We start from the raw sequence: 12,711 nt of genomic DNA, 5'->3' as shown, positions 1-12,711 counted from the left end.
TTCACTTGAGTATTTCTAATTCATGTTACTTTCTACTTCTATTTTTACTCCTTAACTTTTAAAATGTGATTCAGTATTAGAGATTATATGATTGGACTCCTTGTTCATACTGGTCACTAAAATATAATTTCTTAACATGCTTCCAGTGGAGGTGATATGGGGTCATGGCTTTGTGCAAGAATATATTCCAAAATCTGAAGTAAATATAAAGCTTCAGCAGTCTGATTTAGTCAAATCAACCCGCACGTCAGCCAAAAGACACATTTGGAAAGCGAGCAACTACGAGTAAACAAAACAAGGGTCACTCTTTCTCATTTGAACTAATTATTAACCTAGAGGAAGAGCAGCATCTAGGAAGCAGTTCTTCTCTTTTACACATGCAATATGTATAAATATGTAGTCAGATTTCATATAAAATGGATTCAAGATTAACCATTTCTAATTCCAAGTATGTTTTGCTGCATTATTCTGTATTGAGTTGTGAATATTTCCTTTGTTTCTGATAATTTATTGTCAGTTCAGCTGACGGGTTTAAATACTACAACTCCCATCGGCTGCCGTTGCTATGGAGAAGAAGCTGGTGAGAGGCAGCGGCGTAACTAAGTACGTTAACTTCCAATTATTTAGCAACTTCCACGTATCTCCAAATGTTTTGATTTTGAATTCGTGTGTGTATGACGAACTGAAGGATGAGAAAACTGTGCACTCGTACGTGGCCGATAAAGGTCATTCTGATTCTGATTTATTGTCCTGACACGTCCGTGACAGCAGGGGGCGGTGCTGCCTTAAACCGCGTTGGTTGAAATCTGTCACTAAACGACAAAGAAGAATCTGTTTAGAGCGGACCAGACAGATTTCGGCTAGCCATCTTCGGTGTGACACACTGGAGATAAACTATTCACGTATAATTGTTTTAACGTTTCATCCGCCGGTCAACTGAATTTGATCTAGTCTAATCTTAACTACAAATATAGGATCTCTAACTGTCCTTGAAAAGGCCCCAGAAATGGCAGAAAATACAGGTGAGTGGGTTAGCTAGTGCTAGCTGGATAGCTAGTTATGGTCATTGGAGCTACCTTGAACAGACGCACTTTTTAATGGAGTCTATCAAATATAAAACTGGTACTCTAATTTGAAGGGAATCACTCGTAAACTCAGTAGGTCATTATCTTATGTTGTGCCCTGTAGACTAACGCTCGCCGCCTAAGTTAAGTCAACCCTCTCACAGCGCCTGTCCCAGTTATTGTTAGCCTAGCCGAGATGCATGTTGCCTGTGCCTGAAGACACGTTTAGGGAAAACTTAATTCAGAAATGTCGCATTGAAGTGTCTTCCTTACTGGCAAAGCAGCGTTAACGTTGCGAAAGTTTTGTTGATCAATTCGGCGTGCATAGAATCGAAGAGTCGAAGGAATATTTAGCTTTATCCCACATGCTTCTGCCAACAGTGAGCAGGCTAACATGTTAGCATAACACATTATGCTAACAGTCAACGCTATCGGGGTGAACCAGTCGTCCGGCTGAGATTTTAACTTTACTCAAATAGATTGTTTTTAGATGGATTAAATGCATTCTGAATAATAAAAATGGATCTTAAAGATTTTATAAATACGATGTTATATCACAGTGAACGTGTTATGTCCGGCGCCATAAAATGTCAGATTTTTTAACGATGTTCTCAAATTATCCGCCAACGGTCACGTCACGTACACTCAGTTGCCACTTTAAATAGCTACATTGTTACATCTGCTCGTCAATGCAAAAAAAATAAATAAAAAATCAGCCAAGAAACAAGTCAATGCATGTGGACATGGTCAAGAGCTTCAGTTGCTGTTCAGCCCAAATTCTCCTGATCTTTATTTGCGGCACAACAGTTTCTGAGAGTTCACAGAGAAAGGTGTGAAAAACAGAAAACTGTCAGTGAGCAGCAGATCTGTGGGTGCAAAATGCCTTGTTAAAAACAGGGAAAAGAGGCGCCTGGCCAGATTTGGGTTACAGTGGCTGCAGGCTCACCTTGACTGGACAGTAGAAGATAAAACTGTCTGCCACCTGGCCTAACAAATCTTGATTTCTGCTGCCACGTGCAGATGGCAGGGGGAGAATTTGGCGAGAGCAACTACAGTATAGCAGCAGTGACTAGATCTCGGTCCAATAGAGCACTTTTGGGATGTGGTCGAGCGGGAGGACAAAACTGCAGCCACTGCGCGATGCTATCATGTCAAAATGGAGCAGAATCTCTGAGAAGTGTCTCCAGCACCTTGTTAAATCTATTCCACAAATAAATCGGGGGCTGTTCTGGGTGCAAAGTTACCCCGTATTAAAAAGGCGTACCTCCTAAAGTGGCAACAGAGTGTATCTTCGGTCAATACAGGCTGGCAACACAGCTCATCCCAATTGCATTTATATCCCTATGTATTGTAAATTTGACATGTTTTTTTTTCCTCCTTTTTCATTTTGATCAGAGCAAAACGAGGCGAAGCACGACAACTCATCATCCCCTGGAGTGGCAGATCAAGAGAAGGAAATGGCAACCAGGGCTTATGAAGCGTTTTCGGTAAACCGCCTCCTCCGAACATGCTCAGAAAGAAAATCAGAACTTTCTAAAATTGAATAAAAGAAACCGCTAGGCCCAGTGTCGACGCTTATTCTCTGCTCCCCTGCTGTAGATGCAACACTTGCAGAAACACAGTTGAGCAATAAGCAGAGGTGAAGATTCATGGAGCGAGGGTCACACCAGTCTCCATTTTATAAATGTCTCACTTTTTTTGCCTTCATGGTAATGATATACACCTTGTAAATAAGCTTACTGTTTTTTTAAAATTGTGATGGGAAATTCAGTGTAATTGGTCAATCAAAAGTATAGACCCGAGCTGATCCTAATGAGGGCATATGTTAATGGTTTCATTTTTTCGCCAGCTAAAAATGAATGTGACAAACGTCGCCGGCGTAAAGTCACATCAGCTGTCGCTAATTAATCTTAATTCCGTGAGAAACTTGATGACTGAACAACATTTAATCCATGCTTCCCAAAACACCCTCCAGATCAGCAAATGTGTATCAATCCACCGAAAATAGTCCCCAAAAGAGACGCCCAATATACAAATTAAACTATATATTTGTTAGGTGGTTTTAAAGATCAGTAGAAAGCTTGGAGCTGAAAGCCACAGACAGAAATCAGAGAGTAGAGACACATTATTGGTTTAAATCTTTTCATGAGATGAAATGGAATAGAATATCACCACACTCATCCCTTTAAATTCCTAAAGACAGCAACAAACCTGACATATTCCTTCATTGCAGTCAACATGTAGTGTTTGTGACTCATCTTGTCACACACACACATTATTATTGTGTCCGAGGCGAACACGATGTTGGGCGAACATAGATCAACTCACAGGTTTATTTGAGAATACACCATGGCACATAAACACTCAGGTCACACCAATGTGTCCAAGCTGTCTTCACTGACCTGGGGCCCGTTTCATCAAAGCGAACTGCAAGCACTGAGATGTAGATCGCTGGTGGTGACAGTGAAACATGTCGTCAGTTGCACAAATCCTGGATAGATTTGATGAGCGCGACTCAAAAAATAAATGTGAGAACAAATTCCAGATTGCACGTTTGGTGTAACGGTGCCTCCTGTGTTCCTCACAGAGCGGGAAGTACGACGAGTCTCTGAAACAGCTGGACGCCATGCAGGAGCTGAACAAAGAGGACTACAAGATCGCCCTGAACAAAGCTGTCGTGGAGTTTTACAAGAGCAGTCAATCCACCACGGGGACTCTGAAGCAGACCCTCATGGCAATGAAGAACCAGGTAACTGCTGAAACGTGGGTCGCATTTTTCTCGTGCTTTGACGTTGCCGCTGAATGACGTCCCAGACAGGCGGCGCTCTGCTTCTTCGCGGTGTCGCGGGTTTCATCAGACGTTCCTGTCGTCCGTCTCTCAGGTTCACACGTCGGCAGAGGACACCGACGGGTTGGACGACGTTGAAAACAGCCTGCTGTACTATAATCAAGCCATCATCTACTACCACATGAGGCAGTACTCTGAAGCCATCGCCATAGCAGAGAGGCTCTACCAGTTTCTGGAACCGTTTGGTATGTTGTGGTGCTTTACGTGGGTTTTATTTAGGTGATTGTCTGATCAGCAGACAGTTGATCCAGTGCTGCTTTCATCATTTGTCATCATGGGTCTGTCAGCAGTTTGGCACGGAGTCATTGTGTTATTTGTCCTAGAAGAGAAGTTTGCTCAGGCCGTGTGCTTCCTGCTGGTGGATCTGTACCTGCTCACCTTCCAGCCAGAGAAGGCCCTCCATCTGCTGGCCGTGCTGGACAAACTCTCCACACAAGGAAGCAACAAGAACGGCAAGGGAGAGGTACGCCACTACACTATGGAAAGAACATTACGAATCATCGCTATACATTATTATTCATTCAAAGCCTCTTTCCCGCTGGACAAAAAACAGTCACTGACACCCACTAACATCTGGCTTTTGTTTTTAGTGGGAACGGTTACAATCTGCAATAATTCGGAAATGACGGGGGAAATGACTCGGTAGTCGCCGGTATTTATCAGCCTCAGTGCGATGCTATGAGACGCGTGTCAAAGTGAATGTATTCTAAATGAAATCAACAGGGATTTGGACAATAATTATAACTTATTTTAGCACGTTTACAAAACCTGCATTTACGCGCATATTGTGGTGTAAAGAAGTAAACTGTTGTCGGACCACACTTAAGTGTTTTATTCCGTAATCTAACTTAACAAGCTAAATATCGGAGCTGTGCTACTTGAATGGCTCCAGCTGGGAAGAATTCCGTCTGGTAATGAAACTGTGTGCGAGGCTGTTTACTGTTTGCGTGCTGCGCTTGATTCCAGAGCAACAGTTCAAACAAAGACGGAGCAAACCAGAGGGCGGAGTTCACAGCCATGATCGAGGCAGCCAAGTCAAAGATGCACCAGGCAAGAGCTCCTCGACCTAAACATCCACGCTTCCTCTGTTTCACACTTCACCGTGTGACTGTGACGGACTCTCGTTTCCTTTACAGTACAAAGTGAGAGCCTACATTCAGATGAAATCCTCCAAGGCCTGCAAGAGGGAGATCAAATCGGTGATGAACACAGCGGGGAACGTGAGTCTCGGTGTTGGTGCCACGTCATCACATTGGTTTAACAGGGATTGGGGGGGGGGGGTCTAGTCTACTTTTAAAGGAGCTGCGGACTACTTTGAGTCAGGAGAATGTTGTAATACATCGAATTCAGTGATATTCAATACATTTAGAACATTTTCTTATTGATTTTTTTGAAATTTCAAACATCGATCCACATGATTAGACACAAAATGTGCTGAAATCTTAAAACACAGAATTCAGAAAACGGTTTTGATATGTCCCTAGTCCCTCCCTCCTGAGTGGCACATAACATGTCGACTCAGTCACCGTCTGCCGCCATGCATTCACATGAAACAAACATTTAGTTTTGATATTGACTGCACAGATTCAGAAATAACTTTATTTAGACCACATAGGAATGAACACAAGAATAGCCCAGTGGAGCGATGCTTTGTAAAGCTGCCTTTCAATGGAGAGAGCAGGCGCTCTGCATCAGCCGTAGTGACGCTCACCGCGCTGAACTCGGTGTAAAGGTGAACCTCCACGTCAGTCGTCCAACACAACTCCTGCATTGACTGGAGGCCGATGTGTTTCTGAGGAGGATTAATGGTAGAAGTGTGTCCGTCTCTCTCTGACCCGTGTTTCCTGTCTCCTCCCTCAGTCCGCGCCCTCGCTCTTCCTCAAGAGCAATTTTGAGTACCTGAGAGGAAACTACCGGAAAGCGGTGAAGCTGTTGAACAGCTCCAACATCGCAGAGCATCCCGGACCCATCAAGACGGGTGACAAACCACTGTTACTCTCAAGACCGATGACACAAGCTGTGCGGCTCTGATAAGCCACACAGTCATTGTTGGCTGAATGCTGCTTCAAAACGTTGCCTTTACGAGAGATGTAACCGCGTTTGATGATTTTTCTAAAATGTGTGCTTGTGTTCCGACTTGTCTCATTCAGGCGAATGCGTTCGGTGTATGTTCTGGAACAACCTGGGCTGCATTCACTTTGCGATGGGGAAGCACAACCTCGGCATTTTCTACTTCAAGAAGGCGCTGCAGGAGAACGACCACACCTGCGCACAGCTGGGAGACGGCAGCAGCGGGCAATGTGAGTCGCAGCCGTCCATTCAACAATGGATTCCAGCTGGATTGTTTTTGGCGGGAAATCTCTTTAAAATCTGTCTAAATAAAATGTTGTTCTATCTGGTCACCATTGAAACCAAACTGACTACAGCCTGTCATCCCAAAGGAACATCGTGCTTCATACAGCAATGTTTGAAATAAGAAAAATATATGTTGTATATTCATACATCGCTTCAATTAGCACTACGGCAGTTGGGAAAACGTATTGTTATATGTAACGAGTCCCTTCTTCCTGTGTCGTCTTGGTTCTCCAGCTAAGAAGTTCACAGGCATCCCCATGTGTGCTCTACTAGCCAACAAGCGCTACGAGCTGCTGTATAACTGTGGTATTCAGCTGCTGCACATCGGCAGGCCTCTGGCAGCGTTCGAGTGTCTGATGGAGGCCGTGCAGGTGTACCACTCCAACCCCAGACTGTGGCTGCGACTGGCCGAGTGCTGCATCTCTGCTAACAAAGGGGTATGACTTGATCCTGACAGTTTAGCTTTGTTTCCATGTTGTAGTGTCTTTTCGGTAACTTTAGTTTATTTTAACAATTACTTGTTGTTACGTGAATTATGTTATGTATCAAAGAACCAAAAAGACATGTTCTGTCCCTTACATTAGCAGTGTAATATCGTATAATAATGGTTTTGTCACAGTAATTATTCAGTTTTTCTTCTGTGAGGATTTCAACACCAGTTGCAAAGTGAATTTAAACGTGCATTTCCAAATGACCTTTTTAATTCATGATCCTTTCCAGTCCAGCTTTATAAGGGTGAACAGAAAACCAGATGAGGTCATTGCATGGTCTGTGTGTTTGTTTCCAGGGGTCGGAGCAGGAGAGCAAAGGTCTACCGTGTAAAAAAGGAATAGTTCAGTCTATCGTCGGGCAGGGCTACCATCGCAAGATCGTGCTGGCGTCCCAGTCCACCCAGAACACTATCTACAGGTCAGTTTCAACTCGTCCATCCTTTGTCCTGAAGTACACAAGTGAGATGACTGATTCAGGCGTTTACATTCTTTGTCCAGCAGAGGGCATCAGTGCTGCGTTATTAGTTGTTGACGCTGTAACTAATGTAACGGCTGCTGTTAATCCTGGTTTTCTCCTTTTTAAAGGATTACTTCAACATTTGCTTTCTTGCCAACAGTGAGAAGATCAATGTTAAGTCTGTGCATTAACTATGAGGATAGAGCTGGGTGTCAATTAGCCTAGCCTAGCTTAGCATAAAGACTGGAAGCAAGGGGAAACAGCTGTACACCTACAGTACTTTTTTAATTTATCTTAAACCAGATTACAGTAGCTGTTGCCCTTTCCTTCCAGTCTTTATGCTAAGCTAGGCTAGTTGACATCCAGCTCTAGCTTCATAGTGAATGGGTTAGGGTTAAGCCCAAGGTGTGTTTGTGTGTTTGCACAGTGAGGGCCAGTCGGCAGCGATCCCAGTAGCCAGTATGGAGTTTGCAGCCATCTGCCTGAGGAACGCTCTGCTGCTCCTCCCTGAGCACCAGCAGCAGGACACCAAGACAGAGAACGGCTCCAAGAGCTCCAGTCAGTCGGGGAGCACCGAGAGCGGCGGCGAGAACAGCGACGCCTGCAGGTCAGAGAGACACGCTATCTCCGTTTGTAAACAAACAGAATCTTACGTTGGTCATGTTTTCATGTTGCTTATTGTTGTAACAGATGCTGTGTTCGTCCCGGTTCATTGTTTCCCTCTGGGTTGCCGTGCTTCAGGAAAAAGAGTTGGCGAGCACCGGATGTAATGATGTCTAGATAATCTATAACCTTTCTGACTTCCTATGGGTCAAGGCTCAACACCTAATCAAATATTAATTGCAATCACAATTTGGGCTTTCCACCATTTAAAATGGACATAAAGAAATGTGAGCTCTGCTGCATATCCAATCAAGAGCTTCTTAAACTAACAGACTGCCACCAGGGGGCATCCAGATGTTTTGGCTTCACTTTTGGGGAGCTGCCATGTTGCTGGGCAGCAGCCTCTGATAAACGTTACTGAATGTTGGGCCAAAGTCGAGCGTAGAAGAGTAATACACAAACACAACAACAATGCAGGTGCAGAAGAACCTTATTTTGATGCCAAGATTTGTTAATTGGCAGGAATGTAGTGCTCTGTTTATCTCATTTTGGGGACAACATATGGAAAAAAGGCTTTTTTCTTCTTTTAAAGTAAAAAGCAGTTTTCTCTCAATGATGTGTGTGTTGTGGTGATGTCTTGCAGTGGGAAAGGTCAGGATGCTGATAAGTTCCTGTCTGCTGCTCCATCGTCTCCTCTCAGAAAACAGGAAGTGGAAAACCTCAGGTAATGACGCTTCTCACGCACCAAGACGTTATCCGGGAGCCTTGACTAACCCGTAGCACCCAGAGGGCTGTACAGTAATGGGTTAACTGTTTGATGCCTAGGTGCTCCATCCTGGCGTGTAGTGCCTACGTGGCGTTGGCGCTGGGAGACAACCTGATGGCTCTAAACCACGCTGAGAAACTGCTCCATCAAACCAAGGTGTCGGGATCCCTCAAGTAAGTGCTGGGTCCGTTTCTCAGAGCCATGCTGTCGGTTCACCCGGCTCTGTTTCTGTCTGCAGTGTCCCGCTCCACTGTGAGTCACTCGGCTGTCTGGTTTGTTCAGGTTCCTGGGTCACCTCTACGCTGCTGAAGCCCTCATCTCATTGGACAGGATCTCTGACGCCATCGCTCACCTCAACCCGGAGAACGTCAGCGACGTGTCAATGGGGGTGCTGACCAGCGAGCAAGACCAAGGTCTGTTTGTGTTGCACATTACGTAACGAAATGTCCGATTTTCTCCTCTTTTTCTTTAACGCTCGGGTTTGTTTTTGTCAACAGGGTCCGAGAAAGGAGACGAGTCTGTCGAGTCCTGTGAGTCCACCGTAAACCTTTATTCACCATTTCAAATCTCATCTACAGGATATTTAAACAATAACAATGGATATTAAACTTAGATGATGCATCCGAGCCAGCAAGGCGTGCTAATATTAATATCCTGCCAGCAGGGCCGGTTCTAGCTTCATGGGGAAACGCTACTTATTACACATAACTAAACTATTTTAATTTAACTGAGCTGCATTGTCAAAGTCACGATCTAATCAAATATGCAAATTCTGAATAACAAACCAATAAATTGACTTTTTAAAATAGATTTTGAATTAATAATAAATGTATGAATTTTATTTATTGGGTCCACATTCGTTTGGTGACGGTTCCGGGATGATTGTGACAAACGTTAATGGAGAGCTCTGCTCCAATGAAGTTTTTATTTTTGCATTTGAAGCTTCTATCGAGGTTTCTGAATGAAGCTTTATGTCTTGTCATATTTTATGATGTCAACACCCTTACAGTCCTTATTTTGAATGAAGTAAATCATCAGATCAAATGTTTTATTTTTACTAAATCAACTTTATTTAATAAATAACTAGTCAGTGCCTCCATTTGCGTGCATGAAAGTTTAGGAAAAAGTGTTTTTTTGAAAGGCAAAACGCCATCAAATGCCACATTACACCAATCCTCTTACAATACACTGTGACTGTCACATGAGTCTGAAACAGTCCTACAGTCACCGCTGTGTTCTTAGTCCCAATAAATATTTAAACCAATAATATTAGTGAAGCCTGATCTTTATCTGCAACTGCGCAGTAATACCTTGTTTAAATAGAAGAAGAAAAAATGTGCAGCATTCAAACATCAACGTACTGTAGTGTGCAACGATTCGGTACAACACTACACAAGTATAGGTATGAAGGGTACGACTATAACAGGTGTGTGTGTGTGTGTGTGTGTGTGTGTGTGTGTGTGTGTGTGTGTGTGTGTGTGTGTGTGTGTGTGTGTGTGTGTGTGTGTGTGTGTGTGTGTGTGTGTGTGTGTGTGTGTGTGTGTGTGTGTGTGTGTGTGTGTGTGTGTTTGCAGCAGGGAAGCAGACTCCTTTGTGTTACCCCAGCAGTGTGACAGCAGCTCGGGCCATGATGCTCTTCAACCTGGGCAGCGCCTACTGTCTGAGGAGCGAGTACGAGAAGGCCCGCAAGTGTCTGCAACAGGTAACCATGACTACAGCAGGTCCCATTCAAGTCCATCAAATACAAAGCTTCTCTTCAACATCTTGTCTTCACCTTCTTTTGGAAACGCAGTTCGACTAAACGATCTCTGTTGTTGAAACCATGTCACAGTGAAGTGAGTCGGTGGTGACTTGTGTTGTGTTCCTCAGGCTGCGTCTATGGTGAACACCAAGGAGATCCCGCCTGAAGCCATCCTGCTGGGAGTCTACTTAGAGCTACAGAACGGTCAGCCCTCCGACACACACGAGCCGGGTTCACGTATCGTCACGCCACATTTAGAAGTTTCTCATTAGACGAGCTGTGTGGAAAAGCAACAACACGATAAAACGTCCTCAATCGCAAAAAAACGTTTTTACGCTCGCGTGATGTTTTTTTGTTTTGCCGAATAAATTGTGCCAGTGCGAACATTTAACTCGCATCAGCTGTTTCTGCTGTCGCCGTCTTCTTGAATATCCCCATATTGTGCTTATGTTTCTCTATACAACACTAGCCGGTATGAGAGAACAATGCAAACTTGCCCAACTGAAACAAATCCCTGAAGACCTCCATGTTTCTATCGTAGACGGTTAGATGTTTAGTTCACAACCTCTTCTTCTTCTTCTCTCTTTAATGGTAGATTAGAACCTTTAGCGCCAACTTCTGACCACACTACGCTTTTGCTGAATTCATTGGCTCCGCACTAGTTGATGGAACGTACTTAACTCACATTTCTTTTTTTTGCTGCATTTCAAACTCTCTTGACAATCAAATGGAAGCGCGGCTGCTGACACAGCGTCCTTAGAGCTCATCTTAAGTTGTTGAGTTTCCTTTCATAGTGCGGAGTAAAGGGTATAAAAATACAACAATCATGAGACCAGCAGTCGTCCTAACAGCATGAATGAATGCTGCTGCTTTTACATTATTACTGTGTGCACGCTGTCTGAACGGTCTTAGATATTGTAGTAATTACACATTAACACAAAGTTAATAAAAGAATAATAAGAACTTGTTGCAGCTGCATATGGAGCATAAACACATTGTCATGGACAGGAAGTTGTTTCCTTGTTCTTTGACTCCGATAGCTTTTTATTTAAACCCTCTTTTTGTAAACTCTGCTTCTTTAATGAGGTGAAGTAAAGCACCGAACGGCCGGCATCATAACGACGTTGCTATCACAGATTTCAAACTGCTCCGAGCTGTCGGCTCTCCAAACACTTGTGCTGGTCATACTGATGTGGGTTATTACCAGTGTTTTCTTTGTTTAGTATGTGAGGAATCGGGAGCTAAACCCCGTATCTGTGTCGTGCATCCTCAGGCAACACCCAGCTGGCCCTGCAGATCATCAAACGGAACCAGCTGCTGCCCACGGCGGTCCAGAGGGTCTCCCCAGAGTCCCGCAAGAAGCCCGTCCAGACCTTCCAGTCCGTCCAGCCCATCCAGCTGCCCTCTCCCTTCACACAAGTTCAGCGCAAATGAGCCCCCAGAGCCACCTCTGACTACCCCCCCCCCCCCTCCACGTCACTCCACTGCACACACAACACACTCACCCCCCCCCCCCCCGACGAGCCTTGGTATTTATGAAGCTGCTTCCCCTCAGCATCAGGAGCCGTTTGAAATGCTGGTGTGGCTGCTGACCGATGGGAGTAAATTCAGCTGCAGCGGTAACGTGGACTGAGACCAGCTGACTGTTTATTTCCATTTGAATGAGGAATCTGTGTGTTGTCTGAACAAGGAAAATAAATTTTATTTACTGTATGCCATGTGTGACTCTTTCTTTAGTTGTTCACTGTGGACTTACTGTAAATGTAGTAAGTACCGAGCTTCTTGTATAATAACAATAACTGTAATTATATAGCAGTGTTAAAAACTAATTTAAGTGTTTTTATAATACAAAACAACTAATAAAAGTCAATAAAATCACGGACATAAAATATGAAATCATTTAAAGTTTAAAGAGTTAAGGAAAAGTCATGAGATTAGTGCGTTTTTAAAAGACAGGATGCTGGAGTTCCAAAGCTGAGAGCCCGAGCAGCAAAACCTTTAGTGTCTCTTTAGACTCTAGAACCATTAGAGGATCTCAACAGATCACAGGTGGAGGCAGCAGCCTGACACGGCTCTAAAAACAAGCAGTAAAATCTGGGCTATTAGAATCGTATGCTACAGTGATGTCACATCAATGTCAACATGGTTATATCATAAATACAAAAGAAAAACAAAATGTTTAAAAAAAAGATATGTATTAAAATCCCACATAACAGAATAGTGAACAAAATGTGTTCTGGCGATCAGGAACAAAACAAACTGATCAAAAACGTTTTGTTACAGAAGCCAAAGAAAATGTGTAAAAACAATAACTGTATGGAGTGTTCAGTACGACCTGAGTGCACAGCTTACAATACTTTATGATTATGCATTACACTCCATACTC

The 12,711-nt window shown here is 43.7% G+C and overlaps 1 protein-coding gene across 2 annotated transcripts; it reads left to right on the top strand.

Annotated features, from left to right (window-relative positions):
* The first annotated feature begins 820 nt into the window (after positions 1-820).
* cnot10 (CCR4-NOT transcription complex, subunit 10) lies at positions 821-12,038 on the top strand. 2 transcript variants are annotated; one of them, XM_076096418.1, is made up of 19 exons: positions 821-1,022; positions 2,460-2,551; positions 3,652-3,813; positions 3,947-4,097; positions 4,239-4,375; positions 4,879-4,962; positions 5,049-5,132; positions 5,773-5,890; positions 6,063-6,212; positions 6,502-6,704; positions 7,055-7,176; positions 7,643-7,822; positions 8,462-8,542; positions 8,644-8,757; positions 8,867-8,997; positions 9,082-9,114; positions 10,159-10,286; positions 10,454-10,529; positions 11,599-12,038. In XM_076096418.1, the coding sequence occupies exons 1-19, from the start codon at positions 1,007-1,009 to the stop codon at positions 11,757-11,759; spliced, it is 2,223 nt and encodes a 740-aa protein (XP_075952533.1). In that variant the 5' UTR covers positions 821-1,006; the 3' UTR covers positions 11,760-12,038. The 2 variants fall into 2 exon arrangements, with proteins under 2 accessions (XP_075952533.1, XP_075952532.1); XM_076096417.1 differs by having other exon boundaries at positions 4,236-4,375.
* The last annotated feature ends 673 nt before the right edge of the window (positions 12,039-12,711 follow it).

Source organism: Anarhichas minor, unplaced genomic scaffold, assembly GCF_050575085.1.
Source record: "Anarhichas minor isolate MPS153535 unplaced genomic scaffold, ASM5057508v1 ptg000022l, whole genome shotgun sequence".
Taxonomy (NCBI): domain Eukaryota; kingdom Metazoa; phylum Chordata; class Actinopteri; order Perciformes; family Anarhichadidae; genus Anarhichas; species Anarhichas minor.
This window is presented reverse-complemented; position numbering and strand designations above follow the sequence as displayed.